This window comes from Alosa sapidissima, chromosome 24 (genome assembly GCF_018492685.1).
Source record: "Alosa sapidissima isolate fAloSap1 chromosome 24, fAloSap1.pri, whole genome shotgun sequence".
Taxonomy (NCBI): domain Eukaryota; kingdom Metazoa; phylum Chordata; class Actinopteri; order Clupeiformes; family Clupeidae; genus Alosa; species Alosa sapidissima.
In genome coordinates this window covers 17,404,177-17,430,574 of record NC_055980.1, presented here as the reverse complement: position 1 = coordinate 17,430,574, position 26,398 = coordinate 17,404,177, and the positions used below count along the sequence as shown (strand labels likewise).

The 26,398-nt window shown below is 44.0% G+C and overlaps 2 protein-coding genes across 7 annotated transcripts; one reads left to right on the top strand and one right to left on the bottom strand.

The window, feature by feature from the left end:
* Positions 1-187: 187 nt before the first annotated feature.
* On the bottom strand, positions 188-22,257 carry stambpl1 (STAM binding protein-like 1). 6 transcript variants are annotated; one of them, XM_042083513.1, is made up of 13 exons: positions 22,121-22,210; positions 21,963-22,009; positions 20,893-20,959; positions 17,499-17,608; positions 13,707-13,924; positions 12,915-12,990; positions 12,175-12,270; positions 10,980-11,355; positions 7,427-7,551; positions 5,558-5,695; positions 3,541-3,653; positions 3,040-3,139; positions 188-2,124 (listed from the first exon to the last, which is right to left on the bottom strand). In XM_042083513.1, exons 4-13 carry the CDS (start codon positions 17,580-17,582, stop codon positions 2,068-2,070), a joined length of 1,383 nt encoding a protein of 460 aa, XP_041939447.1. In that variant the 5' UTR covers positions 17,583-17,608; positions 20,893-20,959; positions 21,963-22,009; positions 22,121-22,210; the 3' UTR covers positions 188-2,067. The 6 variants fall into 6 exon arrangements, with proteins under 6 accessions (XP_041939447.1, XP_041939445.1, XP_041939450.1 ...); XM_042083511.1 differs by lacking the exon at positions 21,963-22,009 and having other exon boundaries at positions 22,121-22,257; XM_042083516.1 differs by lacking the exon at positions 17,499-17,608 and having other exon boundaries at positions 13,707-13,921.
* Positions 22,223-25,964, top strand: ankrd22 (ankyrin repeat domain 22). The gene is made up of 6 exons (XM_042083523.1): positions 22,223-22,447; positions 23,705-23,896; positions 24,361-24,468; positions 24,605-24,682; positions 24,932-25,030; positions 25,388-25,964. Exons 1-6 carry the CDS (start codon positions 22,427-22,429, stop codon positions 25,463-25,465), a joined length of 576 nt encoding a protein of 191 aa, XP_041939457.1. The 5' UTR covers positions 22,223-22,426; the 3' UTR covers positions 25,466-25,964.
* The last annotated feature ends 434 nt before the right edge of the window (positions 25,965-26,398 follow it).

The window sequence follows — 26,398 nt, the reverse complement described above, 5'->3', positions numbered from 1 at the left end:
GCCAATCTTGGCATTCATCATAACCTGCATGACAAACTGGACTAACCCTTATATGAGACATATTACTCGAGACCACCTCACATCATCATGATCAATCAACATACTGCTCTTGAGTCTATTTAATCATCTTGCACGTTTCGTTAAAACAGAATGATCAGAAAAAGGAGACCAAACGCTGGAGGACATGTTTTTTTAACCAACCGTTCTTTAATAACAAATTGTCAGTGGAAAAAAAGGTATCCATGACGATATCCTTAATGCACATTCTAAGCATGTGTGTCGCACAAGACCAACCTCCGACATTCATTCCTCACACAGGGAGCAGCAGACATAGATAGATATGACACAAAGTCTCCTCCAGCAACACACCTTTAGACAATGTTTTACCCCCTCCCCCCACCCAACACAACACTATACAACACTACACAGCTGCACAACAGAGACCTTCATAAACAATCAAACTAATGAAAACAAGAGTAAAACAGGGGGAAGAAAAGATAACATCATTCTTTAAACAACTGACACTATAGCCACAAGAGCCATTTGTTTATTTCGCTTTGAGGTTTTGCTTCACACACACACACACACACACACACTCAACCACCTAAAAATCTACAGTTATACGTCTGAGGGAAAAAAAACAGCAATAAAATATATAATGAAGAAGATTGTTCAATGGCGGTATTTGAAATACGGTATTTTGAGTAGGAGTGTGGCTGTCGGTATACTGATGATGTGATTTCTGAGTGTGTGTGTGTATATGTGTGTGTGTGTTGGGGGGGGGGGGGGGGGACCTGAGTTCTGGTAGGGAGTGGGGGAGTGTGTGGTAGGGCTGGACTACAGATATGGGGGTAACAAAGGAACAGCTTTTCCCATTAAGGCCTTTAGGGGGTTTTATCTGAAAACTCCTTTGGTTTTGTGTGTGTGTGTGTGTACAGTATGTACACGTGTGTGTGTGTGTGTGTGTGTGTGTGTGTGTGTGTGTGTTCGTTGTCTGTGTTTTCTTGATCATTCTCACACATTTTCTCCCAACTTAAGCAATCATACCACCAGAAGGCCAGACGTACCTGTGTGCTTGGCTTGAGAAGTGAACAACATAAAGAGCTTGATACTAACACAGAACTTTAAAATGCATCTACAACATCACTTAACACTAAGGAGAAAAAAAGAAAAACACACATTCTTCACTACAAACAAAATATGGCAAAAGGGAATAAAGACTAGAACACTGTGTGACTGACTAGATCATCCGATATGGCTCAGCGAAGTCTGGTGACGGTACCATTCACATCCTGACATCTTATTGAGTTCTCTCCATTATTGACTGGGAGACTGTTGGCCACTAACCAATTTCACAGACAAAGTAGAAAGTAAAAATGCCAAAATGTCTTCAAGTTTTTAGACCAGCCCAAAACCACAGGCTGAATACTGAAAATTATTGAATGGTCAACACATCAATGTCTACAAACTCAAGTCTTCATTATCTGTACACGAAGCCGAGTTGAAGTCAATCGGCTTGTCCTTCTGAAGGCATCGATAAAAATCACCATAGCTTTTCTGGCACTTTCCAATGGATCTACAATGCCATCTGGTGTTCAAATGAAAACCTGCATATATTTGATCACAAAATTATTATCCTTCCAAGAGCAGTGGGGTATTCCAAGAATCTGGTTTAGTGATAAACCTGAGTAAGTTTACCCCTCACACGTTCTTGGAGCATCCCCCCCCCCCCAGGTTTCGTTTAGTGGATGTACTCACGGATTATATTAACAAACTATTTAAGAGCATAGTAAGGAGTAAGAGAAAGTACCCTCCTCCAAAATAATAATAAAAATATATTAAACAACACAAGTTCAGAACAACTCCAGGGCACCGGCATCAAAACGTCTTCACAACATTCAGGGCGGCAAAAAAAAAAGAAGCAAATCCACAGTACTTCAGTTCAAAATAAATAGATACAAAAGCCTTCATGTAAACAGAGATAAAAATAGGACCGGTCGGCCTCTGCAAAAAAGAGCTTGCGGTCATGTTCACTGCGTTATGAGGTTCTTGTCTCCGGCTCCCCTGTCATCTGAGGTCTAGTACCGTTGTCTTGGTGTCTTTCACGACAACGTGTTTGCAGATCTGCAGAGAATGAACATGAAGTCAACGAACGGCACCGAGGACACTAAATGTTTGGTTACACTTTACTTGACAGTATCAACATAAGAGTGACATGACACTGTCTTGAATGTGTCATAAACAAGTCATAAACGTTTATGACATAAGACTTCTGTGATTAAGTGTATTGGGGTTAGGGTTCATGTGTCATGACAGTGTCATGTGTTCATGACAGCGTCATTTCACTCTTATGTCGATACTGTCAAGTAAAGTGTTACCAAATGTTTTTACAAGTATAAGTATAAGTATATATACGTTTTTGATCCCATGAGGGAAATTTGGTCTCTGCATTTAACCCAATCGGTGAATTAGTGAAACACAAACAGCACACAGTGTACACACAGTGAGGTGAAGCACACACTAATCCCGGCGCAGTGAGCTGCCTGCTACAACAGCAGCACTCGGGGAGCAGTGAGGGGTTAGGTGCCTTGCTCAAGGGCACTTCAGCCGCAGCCCACTGGTCGGGGCTCGAACCGGCAACCCTCCGGTTACAAGTCCAGAGTGCTAACCAGTGGGCCACGGCTGCCCCTACAAAATGGAGTACGCCGAGTACACATACATTTCTCCTTTTCTCAATCTCTGTTTCTTTCTTTCTTTTTTTCTCTTCTTCTCTTCCCTTCTCCGTGAGTGATATACAGCATCATCAGTGTCATCAAAACTAAACCCAAACACCCAATAGCCCAAATATATTTCGTCCCAAAGCACTGGTGCACTGTAAGTCTGAATGTGTCAAAAAAAAACATTCTACTCCTCCTCAGTTCATATCAGTGCACAAAAACACTACCATGTGCAAACAAACGCGTACAAACACATTTTCTCACACATTCTCTCTCTCTCTCTCTCACACACACACACACACACACACAGTGTGTGACTCACAGTGAATAGAGGTGGATCCTTTGAATGCGGATGAAAGCCCTTCAGTCTGCAGCCGGCCACCTCCCCCATCCCCGAGCTGGTGAGTCTAAACACTCCTGTGCTGAAACACAAACAAGCACACACACACACACACACACACACACCTCATGTTACACAAAAACACTTATCACACAGTGACATCATATGTCCCAAATGCATTAAAGTCTTCCTTCAGAGCACACACAATAGCTGGTAATGATGACCAGCCTAGCAGGCCTGCCTACACACACACACACACACACACACATACACACACACAGACAGACACGAATAAACCTATAGGCACACTGAAGCATACTCAGTGGGACTCAAACAGAAATTAGACAGACAGATAGACAAGACAGACAGAGAGAGAGAGACAAACAGTCAGACAGGCAGACAGTCTGACAGGCAGAGAGAGAGAGAGACACACACACACACACACACACACACACACACACACACACACACACAGGAACTCACTCATTGTGCTTGGGAGCACAGACAATGGCGATGGCTTCGGGCAGCATGTGCTGATAGGAGCAGTGTGTGTGCAGGTCCACGCTGGACAGAAACGCCGTCTGGGTCGGGTGGGTCTGGAAAACAAGCACATATATAAGTATAAGTATATAGTATATATACTCTTTTGATCCCGTGAGGGAAATTTGGTCTCTGCATTTATCCCAATCCGTGAATTAGTGAAACACACACAGCACACAGTGTACACACAGTGAGGTGAAGCACACACTAATCCCGGCGCAGTGAGCTGCCTGCATCAACAGCGGCGCTCGGGGAGCAGTGAGGGGTTAGGTGCCTTGCTCAAGGGCACTTCAGCTGTGCCTACTGGTCGGGGTTCGAACCGGCAACCCTCCGGTTACAGGTCCGAAGTGCTAACCAGTAGGCTACAACTGCCCCAACAATGATACAATGATAAATATGAGATACTAGACAGGAGACACACACACACACACACACACACACACACACACACACACACACACACACACACACACACACACACACACACACACACACACACACACACACACACACACACACACACACACACACACACACACACACACACACACACACACACACACACACACACATCCATACTCAAGCCAGTCAAGCCAGGGCTTTTCCTGTTAGAATTACAAAAAAAATAAAAATAATTTGTAATAATTTCTGAAATTACTCCTCCAGCTTTTGCTCTTCTCCTGCTACGCTGATGGACGGCTGACGTGGACACCATTTATTTATTTTAAATTTGGCTGACGCTCCAAAAGACGTCCAAAGTGACTTACATATGTCTATTACTGTATTACAAGGGCCTACCTGGAGCAACTGAGTGTAAAGTGCCTTGCTCAAGGGCATGACAGTGGCAGCCACAACTTTGTCTGGCTACTGCATGCTAGCCCAGCTCCTTAACCACTACGCTACCATAGCCCATCTCCCTGGAGCAACCCAGGGGAAAGTGCCTTGCTCAAGGGCATGACGGTGGCAGCCACTGTTGAACCCACAGCTTTGTCTGGCTACTGCATGCTAGCCCAGCTCCAGCTCCTTAACCACTACGCTACCATCGCCCAGCACACTACAGTAATCTCCTGGCACGACCCTGAACAACCACACGTCAAAACCTGACCCACTCTACCTGGACTGCTGAGATCTAACTCTGAGGCCCAGTTCTGGAGGGCCTCTATCGGACCTGGGCTGGGTCAGAGCCAGAACTGATCTGACACTGCATTGGTTAGCTGCTCAGGCTATGGTCATCGGTTAGCTGCTCAAGCTATTGTCATCGGTTAGCTGCTCAGGCTATTGTCAGTTTCCATGCCAAACCTCTGACTTTAGAAGCACCTGCTGATTATGCACATAATAAGTCTTTCAATGAGGTGTGTGTGCGCGTGTGTGTGTGTGTGTGTGTGTGTGTGTGTGTGTGTGTGTGTGTGTGTGTGTACGGTTGCCGGTTGCCGGTCACCTTGGCAGGCTCTGGCTTCTCCCCTGTTTGTAACACTGCAGCAGTTTTTCAGCAAGCTGCTCCAGTTACCTCAGGCCAGACCACCACACAGACAGAGACCTCAGCCTCCAGACAATGCTAATCAGAGACTGTGTGGAGACGGTAGGCCAAGCAGGCCAGTGTGTTTCAGAAAGGAGGGTTTTGTACTCTGGTGCTCGCTCATATACCACAACATATTGTTTGGTTAACCTCTGACCCCTAGAGGCGCCACAGATACTTCAAATACTAGGTCAGTAGCACAGCTCTGCCACATTCACGGCTTCCTCTTTAGCTGTGGAATACTACATGATGTTTATCACCATAGATAGGTTTCCATTCTATTCAGACGCAGACTAGTTCTGAGTTCGATTTGTGTGTGTGTATGTGTGTGTGTGTTTGTGTGTGTATACTGTATGTGTGTGCTTATGTGTGTGTGCTCGTGTGTGTGTGTCTGTGTGTGCATTTGTGTGCTTATGTGTGTGTGTGTGTGTGTGTGCCACCTACATGGATCCAGCCCAGTGTGAGCAGGCTGTGGCGGTCTTGGTAGTTGAAGAGCTCCTCCACGTTCTCCATGTCGCAGTAGTCTGGCCCGGCCGACTGCTTGGGGACGATCACGTGGGTCAGCACAAACTCGTTATGAGTCTGGAGGAAGTACACACACCTTTATTAGTTTACCATCTTTACATATGCAAGCAAGCAAGCACACAGACACACACACAATAACTAAGTCGCACAACTGATCTCAATCTCTCCCTCTCACTAACACACACACACACACTTGCAAAAACAAAAATATAAAAATCAAGGTCTCTGCTGTGACATATTCCCTTCAATTTGAAATTTAATCATTCAAAAACACCTTTCTAAAGAGAAGAATGACCTCAGTTGATTACACACAGGTTGATAATGCGGCCAGGATAGAGGCAGAAACATCTAATCTCATGAGGTCCTCTTTCCGTACCAGATAAACATGGACGAGCGGTCATCAGCTGTCAACCCTTTTCGCTACTCACTTGCTGAGGAGTGATAACAGTACACCTAAGCCCGGCTAAACAACCATTAGGCACTGTTTACATAATAAAGATCTGGGGGTGTATATTGTCTATGAGGGACTCTTCACCATATAGACACAATGTATTGACTGTAAATATAAGACAGGACATTAATGGGCCATTTGAGATGCATGGAGATAAGAGGAACAAAGACAACGCCACACCATTCAAACGTGTTCCAAACGTGGAGGAACACAATAGAGAGTTAGACGCATGAACTCGGAGACGAAATGTGATCTTTGCTGAGGTGATCCATGACCTTTTCTACTATTGCCACCCTTAAATCTGGTTCAGACCCGTCAACGACACGCACACACACACACGCACGCACGCACACACACACACACGCACGCACGCACGCACGCACGCACGCACACACACAGGCGATTATAGGCATTGTCATAACAATGAACACACATGAAAACAATGCCTTCTTGAACTTTGAACATTAAATGGCTGATAACACCACAATGGAGAAGGCAACTTTCCAATTCACCACAGCCCCACAGGCACTTCAGTCGGTTAGACAACCTGGGCTATAAGGGTGTGGCATCCAACTCCCATACAAACACAACTTAGTTACACACCCACAGCTCACAGCTCATAAAAAAGAGGCATTCATCTCCTGGTGACACAGTACCTTAACTAAGGTTTATTTAAGCAATAAGCCCCGAGAGGCCGTAGGTTACACTAATTACAATATTTGTTTTGTTTTTTTAATTACTATTATTTGCATACAATACTGTCCTGCGGTTTAATTACCTGTGTATTAGCTACATTGTGTATAATGTACTTTCTGGCAAGTAGAGCTGTGTGCGGCTGCCTCTTATGGATCACCCTTTATATTTCAGTTTGAAAAAATGAGCTGTTCTGATGAAAAACAATTCCCAGTCATTTCCGCGTGACTAATTAGTTGAATGGTCACTTCGACCGGATGGTGGACCAAATGGACTGAGCAGCACGTCTCTGGCAGCTATGACTGCGTTAGGTGGTGATTAAGGTGCTAGTGACTAAGACTTCACACTGTTACATTACATTGTGTTACAACTGCTGTACGAATGAAAATGCTAATTAGCCGATGAACCTTAATATAGGCACATTTAAAAGGAGTACTGTTCCTTGGTAATATGAACAGAAATCACCATATAATCAGTGTGATTCAGGAAGGTAAGATCTTGACATCTGCTGTGGTCAGAATTATGTATCCCTCACACTGTAAGACAATCTGAGTGTGGATAGATGAATATGCTATGACTGAATACCTGGATTAAGATTAGGATTGAGAATAAGATTAGGGATTAGGGATGAAGTGCAGATTTACCAGTTTCCCGCAGAGCACCCCACATGTCTCGATGCCCCGCGCCGTGTTGCTGTCGGCCAGTAGAAGGAACCGGTGCGTCAGGTCCCTGGGCACGAGCACGCGCCTCAGACCATCTACTCGCTGATCTGAGAACAGAGAAAAGACACCACAACAGTAATGATCAATACAGACAGCCATATGTGATCTGGTTTGAGAACAGTAGGAAAAAACAACATGGAGACTCTTTTACTGACCACTGAAAGTCTTTTCAGAACATAGTCTTTTCAGAACATTAAAAAAAAAAAGAATCCCCAATAAACAAAGACATACAGCGTTGTACGTGTTTGAGAACAGTGGACAAATGTGCACATACATTGTAAGCGTGCATGTACCCTGACCCATCCACTGGTCTATGCAAAGACATGGAAAAACACACTTATTGTCTTAAAGAGGGAATAAGATTGCTGGTAGGACGCACAAATCAACTGATTTAGTTCCAGGTTTAACATATTTTTCAGCCAACAAGGACTTGTTGAACAGTGAATTGATGTAAATAGTGTGAGTAAGATATGGATGCAAGACACCTTAACTAGCTAGTGTGCAAAGAAGAGACAAAACCGATGACTAAAAACCATCATGTTTCAGATCCTCAGATCCTGTTTCAGAGGCTTTCACTGACTCCGGGTCAAATTGTCAAAATAAAACTGTAAAAATAAATAACGCATCCCCTTACACACTGTTCCGAGTACAGGTGAGGGGAAAAATACTGCAGATTGGTAATGAGCACTTGGAGCCATGAGTTCGGAGAACCTTATTTGGCTGCGACTGACCTGGGACCAGCTGGGAATTAAAGGAGTAAATAAATAATGAATGGAGGACGACCATTTACATCCATTAGACCATGAGTCATCAGCATCAGGCAGAGCACGCTTCTATTATATCCCCACAAAAGAGGGGAGAGAGAGAGAGAAAGAGAGGGATTGAGAGAGAGAGAGAGAGAGAGATTGAGAGAGAGAGTGAGTGAGAGAGAGAGAGAGAGAGAGAAAGAGAGGGATTGAGAGAGAGAGAGAGAGAGAGAGAGAGAGAGAAAGAGAGTGAGTGAGAGAGAGAGAGATTGAGAGAGAGAGTGAGTGAGAGAGAGGGATTGAGAGAGAGAGAGAGAGGGATTGAGAGAGAGAGAGAGAGAGAGAGAGAGAGAGAGAGAGAGAGAGAGAGAGAGAGAGAGAGAGAGAGAGAGAGAGAGAGAGAGAGAGAGAGAGAGAGAGAGAGAGAGAGAGAGAGGCAGAGAACGGGAGGGAGAGAGGTGGGCTAAACAGAGAAAATGAAGGGAGGAATCAGAGGTAAAACAGTAAGAAAGTGAGAGAGTATCGGAACAACGTATCTGAACTCCCCCTATTTCCGCCGGTCCTGTATTTCCACCGTCTTGCGTGTATGTGTCACTTAATATCCATTTCTATACAAACCAAGACGGCGGATTCCTAAAGAAACGCAAGCACCCACACCATAGGTGTATCTAAATTAGCTACAGGGCTGCCAACTTTTCAAAAAACCTTGGAGTGAGATTTGGTGGGGCCAGCCAAAATTTTGCTGAGTAGGAGTACTACATAGGAAATATTTATTTGGCTCATTCAGCAGCATTATTACCGTACAGCAAAAAAAAAATATATACGTATACTAGTGGTTCTCGGGTGTAGGGACCAGGGTCCCAGAGTTAAATTAACATTGGTATCAAAGGGATCTAGGCCTACTACTAGGACCTCGGTCTGAACCTGCGTTCATCTGATGTTGTGTCGTCCTAAGGGTGTTTTGTAAGAATTTAAGGAATGTTTGTATATTTTAACTTTTAAATGCATCAATTGGGTGCACTTTCAAAATAAATTCAGAGGTCAGACTCGCTTATTTTTATGGAAATATTTGTGCTGTAGCCTAAACTATTTTGCACTTCATTGCACATTATAACCATGCACACACAGGTGGAATATTTATGGTGATATTGCAATACGTTCACAACCACAAAACATATATGCTACATTTCACAGTTTCGAAATGGTCAAACATGTGTGTACATTTCAGCACTCCATGAAATTATGCAGAAGTGGTCACCTGTGTTATTCAGCTAGTTCATTTAAGATAAGATATTAGTCATTGTAATGACCATCTAGCCTATAGCCTACATGCTCTTCCTTTTTCAGGAAGTACCCATATCTGGGAACTTATTGTGAATGTTTGCATATGGCTTATATCAGGCTTTATATCAAGAAAAAAAATATTTGTGTCTCATTATTGGATTTTCGTCTGCATCTGTGAATATGGGATTGGCTGGAACCTGGCAATATAAGAACCATGATAGTGGGATAATCTATGGCTGAGCAATTTGCAAAAATGTATGTACTGACAAATAGTTTACATTAGAATACATTATAATTTCGCCCGAATGAGACTAGGCTATGTAGAAATGTGTTGCAATTTGAAAAACCGGATAACTCAGGAACCACTTATTGTACAGAGGCATGCTTTATATCCTCGTATTCGGTAGGGTTTGCTGTTTATTGTGATATTGGGTTTGCCATGTGTTGTGTGAAGGGTTAGTGAGATATTTGACCGAGAGTAATGGGTGTGCACTGTGTGCAAAATGATTAAATTGCATGTTAAATCGCAAGTTCACGGTCTCTGAAAGCACTAGTCGACCACGAGTGGCTCAACAGGTAGATCTAAATCAACTCATCTTTCAGGCATTGACTGACCGGGTTGACACTTCAGCGTAAGAAATCGGGGGGTGTGGCGTGTGAGCATGTGAAACTAATCAAATGTGTGTGTCTCACGGCCAATGCGTGAGAGTTGGCAGCCCTGTAGCTATGTACCAAAAATGACATTTTACCGAGACTCAAAGAGCTGTAAACAGTGTTGTAAAGCTGCGTGTACAAATCCGCTTGGAGCTCCAGTGAAATTTTAATTTCATGACGAGAATTCTCGGTCTAACCGTTCATGTGCCATTGAAATGGCATAAATAGGCGACCCACCAGGCCAGCACTAACCTCCGAGTGTGGTAAACAAAATCGGATATTTCAGGTAGTAAAAGCCCCGGTAAGAACCAAACCAGATTTGGTTCAAATCTACACACCTATGGCTACTGAAAAATGTAAGGTTCATTTATGAAATGCTATTTTTAGTATTAAAAAACATCAAACAACGAAAGTGGTGGTAATTGGAGGCGTTACGATACAGTAGAGTATGCTGCGAAAACCAAACTGTAGAGGTTGGTGTGAACACACTGCATTGCATGCTATACAACTTACTGAAAGCCCAGAATGAGAGACAGAGAGAACAAAATGCCAACGGAAATGCCAACTCCATCATGCCCATGAACAAAACAAACAGCAGAGAAAGAAATAGAAAGAGAAAGAGAGAAAGAGAATCAAGTCCAGGCAAAGAAAGTGCAAGAGACTGACAAAGAGAAAAGACAGAAAAAGAAGCAAACCTGAGCGGTCAGAAGACTAAAAACCATGTTGGGAGAGAAGCTATTTAAACTAAACTCCAACTCCCATCAACCCCCACAAACCGCCCCAGCACTCACTCTGCACTGCGGCTAAGGTGGCGGCCGGCTTGACCTGAGGCACGGCGTTGTTTCCGGTGCCGGATGCCGCCGGGCTCTTGTTGCGGTTGGGGTCCAAGCGTACGTGGTTCTTGGTGCCGTGCGAGAGACACGAGCCGTCCGTCTGTTCAGGCACCTTGCCGGACGCACCGGTCGCGGCCGTCGCCGTAGCCACGGGCTCGTCCTGGCGACGGCTGGCCAGCTCCTGGCGCCGCAGCTGGTCCTCGAAGTAGCGGAACTGCTCGGACTCGATCTGCATGCGGCGGAGGTGCTGCACGCGCTGGCGCTCCTCCTCCAGCAGAGACAGGCGCTGGAGACGCTCGTCACAGCCCTGCTGCGCCGCGCACGCCACCTGGCTCTGGACACACACACACACACACACACACACACACGTGTGAGATAGAGATAGCACTTAGCTTGCCACACACAGGGTTTGGGGACAACAGAATTGGAATCATATATCAACACACAAACACACACTTCTCACACAGACACAACTTCATGTGCACACACACACACACACACACACACACACACACACACGTGTGAGATAGAGATAGCACTTAGCTTGCCACACACAGGGTTTGGGGACAACAGAATTGGAATCATATATCAACACACAAACACACACTTCTCACACAGACACAACTTCATGTGCACACACACACACACACACACACACACACACACACGTGTGAGAGAGATACCACTTAGCTTGCCACACACAAGGCTTGGGGACCACATAATTGGAATCATATATCAACACACAAACACACACTTCTCACACAGACACAACTTCATGTGCACACACACACACACACACACTCACAGGGAACAGCCCCACTAGTAAACACACATGCTGAAGGGAGTTTAAATTGGGCTTAGAGTACACAGATAACCAGCACACTTAGTAAACACACATGCCAAAGGGAGTTAAATTGGAATCACATATGAACAAACACACACACAAAAATACACACACACACACAGAGAACACTTAAGGCTTAGGGAACATAGGGAACACAGGGAACACATGCTGAAGGGAGTTTAAATTGGGCTTAGGGTACACAGATTACTGGCACACTTAGTAAACACACATGCCAAAGGGAGTTTAAATTGGAATCACATATTAACACACACACACACACACAAACACGCTTCAGATGGTGTGGCCCACCTGCCGCTTCAAGTACTCGCTGTGCTCTTTGCTGTACTTTTCGTGCAGAAGCTTCTTGAGCTGGTCCTTCCGTGGAAAAGCCACTTCTTGCAATTTCTGGGAAGGAGGAAAAAAACTGAGATGAGTTGGTAGAAAAACATGAAACCACTATCTGCCTTTCAGTGCTTGTGTGTGTGTCTGTTTTGGTCAGGATATTTGTGTGCTTTCTATTTCCTGAGATCATAGTGCAGGTTTAGATCAATAAGAGCGTGAAGCACATGAAAAAGAAAAGCACGGAGATGAGAAAGGACACATACACACACAAAGAGATATACAACCAGTCCAGGTCCGCGTGCGCACAAGCACAAGCACAAGCACAAGCACAAGCACACACACACACACTATCACAGACTATTGCCTCCTCTACCATTACAGTGTTGCATACAAGCATTTTCAGTGCATCCACAAACCCACTAACCCAAAGGTCCCAAACTTCAATAAGGATTCTGTCACCCAACACAGGAACAGTAGCCTCTCCGTGGTATATGGGACTTAAGAGATTTAAGTTAAGAGATTTCATTAATGCCACTGTATTACAGTAATGAGAATGTGTGTTGGCCATAAGCCTCTGAGGGCGTTATACCCGCGGTGGCACAACCTAAACAGAGCGCTAACATGCCAGCCCGTGCTAATTAGCCATGATGCTAATCAGATTAGCGCTAGGCTAGAGGTGCCATGGAGATGCAGTCGGTAGCTCTTACCCTCATGATGACTTGCTTCTCTGGCACGCTACACTGCTGGTAGTCCCGGTGGCTGGGGAGCTTCTCCACAAATAAACTGTGATGTAAAATTATATATCAAAAATGTATATATTTTCAAAAAGAAAAATATTTCACTGAATGTGTGAATATGCGTGTTGGACATTTTACCATATTCTCACTCAACAACTTCAGCGGCAACTAGATGCAATTAAATATTATATTCTGACAAACACCTTCCAGAGATACATCAAGTACATAAGGAACCATATAAGCAAATGTAAGCACACACACGTTTGTTGTACAGCTTGTATGCATTAGTATATGTGTTAATTTTGTGTGTGTTCCCCCAGCTCAATGTGTGCCTCTGTGCATGTTTATGTATGTGGATGCATATGTGTGTGTGTGTGTGCACGCTCACGTCATAAACTTGTTGTAGAGCACGTCGGCGTTCTCCAGGCTGTTTGTGTGTGTGTGTGTGTGTACACTCATGTAATAAACTTGTAGAGCACGTAGCCGTTCTCCAGGCTGTGTGTGTGTGTGTGTACGCTCACGTAATAAACTTGTTGTAGAGCACATAGGCATTCTCCAGGCTGTCTGTGTGTGTGTGTGTGTGTGTGTGTGTGTGTGCGCGCTCACGTAATAAACTTGTTGTAGAGCACGTAGGCATTCTCCAGGCTGTGTGTGTGTGTGTATGCTGACGTAATAAACTTGTTGTCGAGCACGTAGGCATTCTCCAGGCTGTGTGTGTGTGTGTGTGTGTGTGTGTGTGTGTGTGTGTGTGTGCGTGCTCACGTAATAAACTTGTTGTAGAGCACGTAGGCGTTCTCCAGACTGCCCTCCTCCAGGTAGACGGCGGCCATGCGCTCCATCTCCACACCGGAGCGGAAGTATCGCCGTGGCGTCACCTCCTCGTTGATCTCGATGTTGTAGCCCATCTTGCTGAGGGCACGGACGCGCTCCGCCGCGGTCAGGCTCACGTCGGTGTGATCCGGTACTGCCGCCAGCTTCTTCTTCGGAGCAGTGGGGGAAAGGGGGAAATGGTGGCACTTACTCACATGCTTCGGGGAGCACAAACATTAAGCTACCCTCTGGAGTGTGACCTCCATCAGATACAACCACACACAGGCATGAATGAATGTACTCTCATGCAGACACATACATACCCTTAGACACAGATATGCATGCACACACACACATATATCTTGTACACGCACACACACAGATCACACACACACACACACACACACACACAGACACACACACATAGATCTTGTGCACACACACACACATATATATATATATATATATATATAGATCTTGTGCACTCACACACACACAGATCTTGTGCACACACACACACCTTGTGCACTCACACGCTCATTCCCTCTCACTCACACACACACACACACACACACACACACACACACAGACCTTGTGCACACCCACGCATGCTCAGGCAGTTGAAGTGAATAACTAGCTCAATTTTGAGTGACAGCTTGCACCCTTTGCACATTGACATGCAGCTTCTCTCCTTTAGAACGTGTAGAAAAGAACGGTTCAGAACGTATAGAACAAAATTATAAAAGTTCCAGCAGCTCTTACAAAGATGAATAAATTAGTAAGATTAGAGGAGGTTTTTATGTATGTATATATGTATTTCAGTTATTTATTACTTCTATTGTTACTCTTACTCTATTTATTAATTTTATCTATATTTATTGATTGACTAACTATTTGGGAGTGCGGAGTGTTAACATAAACGATTTATGTGCATGAATGAGGCCTCTTCACTGCAAACCAAATTTAGACAAATACAGTAAATTGAACCTGAACCCTGACACACATGCGCACACGCACACAAAGGCCTGGTTTGATATTTGAGAAAAGAATAGAATAGAATGGCATAGCATGAGGTTAAATTGAAAGTAAGGGGACAGAGGAAGGGAAAGAGGAGCTGGGCAATTCCATGCAAAACTGTCACATCCATAACGCCAACACTATGCCATGGTATTTAGTTGCCGTTATGGATGTGACAGTTTTGCGTGGAATTGCCCAACTATCGATTTCAGAAGAGGAGAGAATAACAGGGAGTGGGCAGGAGAGAGGGGGGGGGGGGGGGGCTGAGTGTGTGTGTGTGTGTGTGTGTGTGTGTGTGTGTGTGTGTGTGTGTGTGTGTGTGTGTGTGTGTGGGAGGGGAGGGGGGGCAGAGAAAGATGAGCAGAGGAACCACGTCAATGAGCAAAAAAGCACAAAGCTTTCTCAACAGGGAGAAGCCAGCATGAGACACAAGCATCATGAAGAGACAAAGAGATGTTTATGCTGAAATAAATCATGACCAGAAAAACAGAGGGGGGGGGGGGGGTGCAAAGTACTGTAACTCACACAGAGAAAATTATATTATTCATGGAAAGAATAGCCAACACAGGAAAGGTAGAAAGAAATCCAAGAAAGAGATAAAGAAAAAAAAAGAAAGTGAGGGAGTATGTGGGTGTGTCCGTGTGAGAGAGAGAGAGAGAGAGAGAGAGAGAGAGAGAGAGAGAAAGAAAGTGAGGGAGTGTGAGTGTGTGTGTGTGTGTGTGTGTGTGTGAGAGAGTGAGAGAGAGAGACATGGAGAGACATAGAGGCAGAGAAAGAGTTGGTCCCAAGGATGTAACATCACTCCACCCCATCAGCACTTTGCCCACATCAGCCCAGCAGCAGCAGCAGCAGCAGCAGCAGCGTGTTGGCCCTGAGACACCACATGACAGGCCCAGCATTGCCTTCAGCAGCAGCCCTGCTCCCTGCTCCCTATTCCAGAACAGTGGGCATTTCTCTTCTGCTCACTCTTCTTGACTTGCGTGTGTACGTGAGTGTGTGAATGTGTGTGTGCGTGCGCGTGTGTGTGTGCGTGCGTAGAGGTTGAAGCTGACGTAGAGTAGGCTCACTGCTCCAGAACAATGTGCACTCCTCTTCTCTACTGCTCACTCTTCTTGACTTGCGTGTGTACGTGAGCGTGTGAATGTGTGTATGCATGCGTCAGTGCGTGCGCGCGTGCGTGTGTGCGTGTGTGCGTGCGTGTGTGTAGAGGTTGAAGCTGACGTAGAGTAGGCTCACTGCTCCAGAACAATGTGCACTCCTCTTCTCTTCTGCTCACTCTTGTTGAGCTCTCAGGGGCCACAGAGCCAGAGGCGTGAGGCGGAAAGAACTTTAGCACGCACATACACACACTAGCATACGCGAGTGGACGACCAAGAGGCGTGCGTGTGTGCGCGCACACACACACAAACAAATGTGCTTGTATGTGTGTGTGTGTGCTTTAGAGAGAGAGGGAGGGAATGATTGAGTAAGTGGGAGAGATGCAAGAGAGAGAGAGAGAGAGAGAGAGAGAGAGAGAGAGAGAGAGAGAGAGAGAGAGAGAGAGAGAGAGAGAGCGCAACAGAGCAGGGTGACCGGAAGGCAAGAGCCTCGGCTGCCTCGACTCGCTGGCCCCTCTTGGCCCATACTAATGACCAAACAGTGGGCCTCTTTCACGCGGGTTACCAAGGAATGGTGGAATCTTATCAAAATTCTAGAGCCTTCCGGCGCACTGGAGAGAAGACAGCCCTCACACACACAAACACAACAGCACGTACACATACGCACACGCGCGCGCGCGCACACACACACGCACAAATGTATATGCACAGCCACACACACACACACACACACACACACACAATAGCATGCACACATGCACGCACATACGTGCACAGCCACACACACACACCAGCAGCCAGAGTCAGTAAAACCAGCAAGCCAATTTTGTTTAGCTTTTTTTGCCGGACTGCCAAAGATTCACACGCTGCCTCCACCAAGGAAGCAGTTAATGACGGTGACGGCGATAGCGCAGCCCTTGTCTAATAATTATCTATTCATGAGGAAGAGGAGGGAGAGGAGGAGGAGAGGAAAGGAGGGGAGGGAGGATAGATGGAGGGATGGAGAGGAGAAAGGAACTCACATCCGTTCCCTCGTTCCAGCCCTCCTCCCACTTCAGGAAGGGGGGGGTGTGAATGACACAGCAGCTGCATGGAAAATGTTAATGGCAGTGACTCAGAGGATAACGAGGGCTATCGCCGCCACCCCCCATCCCCCTTCAAAATGAAAACCCAGTAACGCCATCACCACACACACACACACACACACAGATAGTACTAGTTATAGTCAATGGTCCTTTGGTGAAGCTTGATCCACTTGGATATCTAATCAGTGTGTCAGTTTGTGTGTGTGTGTGTGTGTGTGTGTGTGTGTGTGTGTGTGTGTGTGTGCGTGCATGTGTAGGTTTGTGTAGGTAGGTGTGTAGGTGGGAGGAAAGCAGAGGATGATTTGTATTTGGGATCCTCTGGTAACTCATGAAAGAGTGTTGGCTTCAAAGTGAGTGTGTGGTGTGCTGTACTTGTATGTGTGTCCTACATGTGTGACTCATTCTCTGTGCGCGGCTGTGTGTGTGACCGCATGCGTGACCATGACCATGAGTGGTGAATGGTGAGTGTGAGTGTGAGCGTGACTGAGTGGTGAGCGTGAATGCATTTGAAATTGAGCGCACGGTCGCTGGTGCCCAGTGCTCACCAACGTGTTGAAGCTGAAGCTTTGCTCCATGGTGTCTCTAGCAGGCAGGCTGACAGCAGGCTCCAGTCTTCCCAGCGAGTCCATCTGTTGCCCCCCCGGACTCTGGCTCACTGTGTGTGTGTGTGTGTGGGGGGGGGGGGGGATAGGACAGAGAAAGAGAGATGGAAAGAGAGAAGGAAAGAAAGAAAGAAAGAGAAGGAGAAAGAGAAGAGCGTGGAGAAAGAGAGATGGAGGGAGAGAGAGGGGAAGACACTTCAGCTCAGATATCAGTGGCTTTAGGTGGGGCAGCACAGGCCTGGTCGATACGCTCCCCTTGCTGAAGGGCAATAAGTCATCTAAGTGTTTCCGAGCGGCACCGCCGTCAACAGTTCATGCACGGCTGTTGTCTCACCCTACAGTAAATGTGCTGGAGTGTGTGCATCCAAGCCAAAGCCCCTTGTGTTTTAGATGCCGTAATGCTAATCTGCTGACAAGAGATAGAGGCTGGTCTTCATGCTGCTGAAGAGACACTAGGACATCTGTGCTCATCACTAAAACTAGGAGGTCTGGGATAATCGCCACCTGATTTTGTTTTTGTTTTTTTTCCTCCTGAATAGCTAAGCCTGTTGCAAAGCATTCCACACACAAAAAACAGTTCCTGTTGCTATGTCAGCTTGTAACCATGCAGAAAAAGATGGTGACTCATTGAGTATGCTATCTTTTAACTGTGAACAGAGATGTGAGAAGGAAAAAAAGTCCTTGGTTGCTTTCTTTTTTTTTGTCTACCTCAAAGGAGCATTTGACAGTTGATAAAAAATAAAATAAAAAAAAAAGAACACATTTCTCTATTAGCATTTGACTCTGGGTTTGGGACGTATATCATCTGATAATAGGTCGTCGGATATCTCCCTCCCTCCCCAACGTGAACAATTACAGTGTGTTCCCATCCAAGGCTGCAATGGCAACATGCAACAGATGTAGTGTAAAGAATAGGTACATAGTGTGAGCTAGCGGTGTAACTTAACGCCATGCCATCCCTACTGTGAGCTGAGCTGGATTTTGAACCAAGGGTATGTCACTTTTCTGCTAATGACAAATCACAGGCAAATAACAGGGAAGGTATGTTCTACATGTAACGGTAATGACTGCTCTTATCACTTAGAAATACCAGGACCATGTGAAATGGCAGCAAATTACAAATATGTTAGCATTTCTATATGCCTTCAGGGTCATAAGACCATTTTGGAAGATTGCAGGGTTTTTTTTTTTTTTTAAATAGAATGCAGCTGTGATAACCATGCTAACCAGCCCCAGTCGCTGGGATAAAACTCCACAGGGGGAACAGGATAAGAAAAGACAAAAAGACAAAGAAAAATAAATGTTTTGAACATTTGTCTGGTTTACCTGAAAAGCAACAACAAAGAAGAGATCAAACAACAGCTACTGGTGTCATTACAATCTCGTTTGACGTGATTCACCCCTTGGCTGAGTGTGTGTGTGTGTGTGTGTGTGTGTGTGTGGGGGGGGGGGGGGGGGGGTGATCTAGTGACAATGGTTTACAGTAGCCTCCTGGTCACTAGCTAGTTTGAGTTGCAACACACACAAGTTATCAGTAAGGAGGGCGCGTCAGCTGTTAACAGCCTCTTTTTCTGGTGACTTGAAGAATCACACGTTTACCTTTTAAAAGCCCTCAGACTAATGTGAAACTAATGTAGTTTCTCAGGGCTTTAGAAGTGCTCAAATCATCACCAACAACGACAAAAAGGGTAATCTCACACACACACACAAGTTCTGGGCATTCAGGTACACCTATACAGCTCACAGTATACACTTACCATAGAGACATACATGACACACACACACACACACACACACACACACACACACAAACAGAAAACAATGACAAAATAAAAAAGAGCTTCTGCAGAGCGTCAACGGATGACCAAATAATCAATGACTCCTGCAATGAAAGCACGCCTCCGCGGTTGAAGGAAACCTTGGCTATAATAAGTTATTAGTCATCTATCAATCTCCTGGGAGAGGCAAGGGGGTGGGGGGGTGCTTGTTGGAGTGCGAGTTTCATAATACAAGTCTTGAGGTAGACAACGTATAAGACGTGTCCCCTGTTGTGTTGTGTGGGTGGTCGTACTGATGCAAGTAGAGAGTCAGACGCCCCGTCCCTGACCCACAGAATCAATGTTGCTCACAACTCGTCTACTCTTCGGTAAAGACAGTTTTGTTCTGTCCGGCATTCACGCACATTTCAGTTTAATAGTCATTATGCTCATCTGTGGTGGCGATTTGAAAAACGCAAAGCTTGCTGACTCACCTCCATGAACACTTAAGAGTGCTGCCTGTTATTTGTATTGCCTGCAAATCACTTCAGCCATGCCATGTAATATTCAGGCTCAATCCACAAGCAAAAGAAAAGACACAAGTAGAAAACATCCAATGTCAGAACTGGGGCTGTTTTGTGTGTTCTAACAAAGCCTTTTGTGATGCCCTAATAATGGAAGAATGTCAGAAAAAAATGTCCACTAACCTGAATTGTAAGAGGATGAGGAAACAGTGTCTTGTTTTTCATGTCTAACTATTGCCAGGGGAAAGTGAACTAATTTGCCTCTAGGATAAGAAGACAATCTTTAAGACCAAATCTCCCCACGTTTTAAATACAATGTGAAAAGTTGGCCCATCAATATAGGCTAGTCTTTTTAACCTTAAACTGGGACAACTGTTGTTTATATTAGGCTAGCCTACTATACATTTTGTTAATGAACAAAATACACACGAGTGTGCCCACACAGGTGACTGAAAGAAAAAGTAGGTTACTGAGTGAAAGTTGTGTGGCGCAGTGATTTCACTTCCTTTTTACTGAAAATAAACTGCCGTGTAGGCTACTGTAGAGATTCTAATTACCCTACTTGAAGTAGGGAAACACGGTCAAATATCAATTCAGTCTGCTTTTTATCAAGCATTTACGATTCCCATGGTAGCCTATAAGCCACCTGGCCCCATAACCTTGATAGTTGCGCTACGAAACAATGTTTCAAGTAACTGCTGGCTATTTCAGCTGTCAAACTGACTGATCCAGATGTGTTGCTGATACGTTCGCCTCCATCCCAATTCACCACGAGTCGTATGCACGTTCAGTATTCCCCTTGTCGTTGGTTAACCAACCTCTGCGTGTTAAAGACAATAATCTTTTAAAGACAGACTTTAGTAGCCCAAATCCAGTCATAGCCTGTGCTATGCTCCTCAAAAGTGCGACAGCAATCAAAGCCACATCGCCTGGGAATGTAGGATCGACATGAGGTATGAATCAGCATCGGGTATGGACATCATCAGACTCAATTTACTTTCATTCTTAGACATATTCAAAATAAAAACATGCAATATTTTGGAAACACTAGCCTACCAGTTATTCAGCCGGGCTGCTGCTGGTCCCACGCTCCGCGCATCCTTGTCGTCACATGTAGCACATGCTAGAATTCAGTGCAAAAACAGAAACCTGGCGTCAATAAAAGGCAGAGCTCTTTTATATCCAAACCTCGCGTTTTTTGGCTTTTGTTTATGCTTCTTTGTCACTTCATAAAACCATTATTCAGAATGAGACACGTTTCTGGGCTCAACGAAAGTTTACCGGTGATAAAAATGGCTGAAAGCTGTCTTTCAAACCAGATATCCTATAAGGACCGCCGGAGATGGTTCGTAAAGCTCCGCAGTCAAATCAACGCCGAGGCGGCTGTAGCAGCAGTTATTACAATGTGACAGCTGAAGGGGGTGGGGATGAAACCACTCCAGAATGTCACTGGTCAACGTAACCTACTGTAGTTAGCCTGGTCGCGTCACGCGCACTGCCCTCAAACAAAATACTGGTTCCTTTTGCAGTCTCGTAGGCTAGGCCTACATCATGAGAAATTAGATGATAAGATTCAGTAGGCCATTGTAGATTATTAACGCCTGATGTCCGTGGACAAAGTGAAACAATCCTTCACAATCTGATTGAGGTATAGCTGTATGCCCCCGTTTTCATTTATCGTTGTTTTACATACGAACAGCGGCCTCGAAAGTAGCCTATCTACATTTTGTAGGCCTATCGTGTTGATTTTGTCGTGTTTTGGTGGAGCATGCGTGAATAGCAGCTCGCAACTCCAAACCTGGAATTTAGCTAGTCTGTAGCCAACTGATGTTGCCTGAAGACTTGGCAGCGACATGTCCAAGGCTGATTGCAATTTCCCACAGATATTCACTAGATGGCGCAAAATTCCTGCAACGATATTTTGCACGAGCCTACGGACTGATGAATGGCAGGCTTTACATGTTAAAAATACCGCCTTTGATACTGAAATACTGACTTTGAGCCATGCGCAATTGTTCTGATCAGTTCTGATTATCTTGTTCTTCCGACCTTTTTTAGTTAATGGCTAAATTGTGTAAGCCTACCAGACTGGGGGAAAAAACTATTGTAAACGTGGTCTCTCGCACCTGTATGGTCAGGAAGCCCCCCAGGTGTCAGGCCTATATCTTGAACACTGACAATGTCACCACACGAGACCAAAGTGTTAATTTTTAGCTTACCGGTAATTTACATTCAAATCTCACCACTACCTTAATAAGGAAGAGTCTGTAATTTTCTGTTTTACCTGAGGCGATTGCTCTGTTGACTTCCGCTTGTTCAGACACGCAGATCTCTCAGGGCGTCATACTTTACCCCCTGATGATGGAAATCGTCGGCAGGGATAGAGCAACGACCGGATAGAATCTGACTCAAAGAAGTGACAGGGCGCTTTCAAAACCTCTATTTTTTCTGGATGAAAATGACAACTTCCGATCAGTCATTTTAAGTTTCAAGACTTCCAGAAAGCTGGGGAAACATTTCTCTTGAAGGGTGGCTGGAGTCAGGTGTTTTCAGTTAACCAGGATAGCCTACGTCACGACGACTGGAAGACATGGGGATATTATATTCAGAGGTAGCTGTAGCCTACATTTAACCTACTTGCCTAATCACGGTAGCCTACATGCTGTTCTGTTCTGCGCTGTTTAGTTTTAGTTGTATACACTGCGCTGTACTTGTATACTATTGAATGTAGTATGCTATTTGCTGGAGTCTGTAACAAGCTTGTTCTCAGGATACTGTTCGTCTTCCAACAAGGAATGGGCTTCCATAATAATGAGCTGATGCTTTTCTGTCATAATAAGACAATTCGTGTTTGCTGTGCACTATGTGTGTGATGAAAAGACTGAAATGTTGTATGCTTGTAGAACTGCATTCTTGGGGTAGCCAGAAATGTCAACCATGCATTGCAAGATGGTTCCTATCTATCGTGATTTAACAGCTATTGTGTCTACTTTTGCTCCAAAATAGGCTAGCCTAATGATTTTTCTGATGAATGATTTAATCTTGATCACCATATTCATTGATTAGGCCATTGACAGTCACATACATGTGCCTTTATTCTCTACACTGTTAAAAAGTTTTATTTTTTCTGAAGCACAAGTAAATTTGGTAAATTGGTTCAGAGCCATCTAGACTGTTCCTTCATCTGCTGATGTTGCATGATGTGTTCGGTATGGTGCAAGATAGGACAGGAAGATCACAATTACTCAAGTCAAAATTATCCTATCTTCCTATTCAGATTGACGCAACATCTTTCGGTGTAACTGGGCTATCCATGCCAAGTCAAACATGCGTGCTGTCCTAACTGGCAAACCTAAATAAGGTGTAACAACATTTTCAGATGACATCAGGGCAAAGGATTGTATGAAAGGACTATACATCATATCAAGACTGAAAGTAAAATGTTGACGCTATAATGTTGCTTTAGTTTGTCCTGTAGAGAATCAAAGGATTTAGGGAGTATCAGTCATTTGAAGATCCCACTGATGATAGGGATATGACCAGAGATGTGTCTAACCGTCAGTATACGAGGTGTAGCATGTGTTTAAAAAGGGTGTGTTACATCAGATACACATGTGGTCAAACCTGCTGAGCAGCCTCTCCTGTGTAGTCCTGGACTGTCCTTTGACATACTGTTGGGTCATAAGTTAACACGACTTCTTGGCATGTTTTTTTTTTTAAGTGTGGTGCTGTGTAGTATCCTTGTGTGTGTGTGTGTGTGTGTGTGTTTATTTATGTTTACAGAGTGGGTTAGCTACAGTGCTGCAGAGCACAAACTTCAGTTATTCAAAGGGATATAATCCAACATCATTCTATCCTACTACCCTAGCCAATGTGCCAAGCGGCCTATGACAATGATGTCCATGAAGTCTACCGCCTCTACAGGGACAACCCTAAGAGTCTGAATGTCCAAGAGGAGTCGTCTGGTGAAACACCCATCATTGCTGCATGCCGGAGAGGAAACCATAATGTAGTGAAGTACCTGCTGGACTTGGGTGCAGATGTTTCCATATGCAACAAGGTAATTAACCAAGAGGGTTGCCGGCACTTCTGTTTTACAAGTTGAAAAGGAATGAGATTTAGAGATCATGTGTGCCATTCTTCATCTTCATTTAATTTTATGTGAGTTTGTTTGTTTGTTTGTTTGTTTGTGTGTGTGTGTGTGTGTGTGTGTACAAAATGAAATAATGACTCAACCACCATCCAAGGTCTACCAAGCCAAAAAAGCAATTTGGCTGCAGTATTGTGATTTTCAGCTCCCACAGCAGGAGTGTTTCTGAAAGCCACCGCGAGTCAGTTGTGTTGTGAATGAGTCTTATTGTGGTTTACAGACTGACAGTACTGAATGTGACCCCAGCCATTGTGCCATGTGTGAACTCCTTTAGAACCCATTGGTTAGCATTCTAGAAGTTGCTATCATTCTAGAAGTGTCGACCAGGGAGTGAGTACGCTGTTTTGACAAACATGTCTGTCTTTTGTCCACAGAAACAGAGGACGTGTTTACACTATGCTGCCAAAAGAACATACTCCTTTTTGGACTACCTCATGATTGTCATTATGATGCCAATTCTGTTAATCGGATACCTAATACTGGTAAAGCACCTTTCCAAGTGTCATTGCAAGTGTTCAGCACGTAGTTGGGTATTTTATACAGTTTAATTGTTTACATGTGTTTAGCCTACTTCCATATTATGCTAACGAGACACCATTATCTCTTGTATCAACACAGCTTGAGAAGCAAAAGAAGAATGAGGATTTAATGAAGTTGGTTTTGAGCAGCAAAGTGGAAGTAAATGGCAAAGATTATGTGAGTTGTTTCTCTTCATTTCAGCATGCTCTAACATTTGGCAGAAATGCGTTTCACATTATCAGTCCACATGGTCCTCGCAATGATGTGAAAATGGGCTCTCCCTCACACCTACTCTTGCTCCCCAGCTGGCCTGGGATTTGGCCATATCTGGAATCTGTTTCTTACTACCAAATTAAATGAGGAATGGGGCTCTTGATTTGTTGACTAAGATACAGTGCAGCTGAATGCCAGTCTTCTGTTTTGCAGAAAGGCAACACAGCACTTCATTATGCCTGTCTGAGAAAAAGCAACACAATTGTGCCTTTGCTACTCGAAAAAGAAGCAGACATTTCGATCAAGAACAATGTAAGTCATATTGAAATGTCCAGAATGAATATCAAAAAAAAAAAAAGATGGCAACATTTCCGGAAAGGTACTGGCTTGATGAAATTCATCAACTGTGTGTTTCTTGATTTAATATTAAATTGTTTTAGCTCATTACTATACATTATACCTAGTCTACATTCTGATGCCATTCAGTGAACTCAGTCATGATGACATAATGGCTGCAGAATGATTTCATTGAATCACTGTTACACACTTGGTTGTAAGAGTCCAGCTATTTGTAAACAAAGCTTAAAAATGATCATAGTGACCGCAATCGCGGATGATCTTAAGTGTCAGGGTTATTTGTTAATGATGTAATTTCCTGTGACCTTACAGAAGGGAGAGACTGCACTGGATATTGCAAGTAAGCAAAAGTTTAAGAAGATTATCACCTTGTTGAAGAAATCAGGTTAAGGAAGTGAAGACATCATGAGGAACTTTGTGAGACTTTAGTCTAACCCTAGGGACATCGAAACAGCCGGAATGAAAACATTAATCTCTTGGGCACATCGACCATTGCAAAGGAATGTCACCTGAATGTTGGTTCTCTTACACAATTTTTTCTTTGCTTTGTATATCACAGTTTACAAACCTGCTGCACAAAATTGTTTTTACACTGTATATTTTTAAGTTTTCACTGTATTTTTTAGGACCGTATAAAACACTTGGGTCTGTGCTGCTGTCCATAGTCATTGTTTTGTCTCACTAAAATGATGTCATGGTGACATAATTGATTTGCCTTTAAAACATTTTGACCCAGTTGCTTTTGCACCTTGTAAGTAATTTCAGTTGATTTTATAACCAGTTCTGCTTAGTTAAGTGTTTAGTGTGCATACATTCTAGGCTTGAATTGAGGAATTGTTTGTCATATGTGATATTTTATTAAGTCTAAATAAAGGGTGTTTTAAATGTAGTTATTTTTGTAACTAATGTAGTATACTGTAAGTCATTTTGGGCAAAAGCGTCTGGTAAATACCATAAACATACACATATGTGAATTGATTTGAAGTTAGAGGAGTTGTAGTGACAGAAATGTTTATTAAATCCATGAGTAAAAGACAGCATTAAATGCTAGTACTTTAATAAAATGTTGATAGTGTAAGGCATCCTTAGGTCAGCGCACTTAACATCATTACCGTACTTTAGAAATGGACTTTGTTTTTTTTGTTTTTTTAAAAAAAACAATGTTTTAAGCACAGACTTATGCCTAGTGGTTAAAAAGAAATAATTTTTAAAAAAGTAGTCATTGGCTATATTAGGTGCAAAAGAGCATAATGTAATGCTATCTTGGAAGAGAAAAGTTCATGTATGAGAGAAAAAGGAAGGAGGAAAAGAATAGTTCTTCCT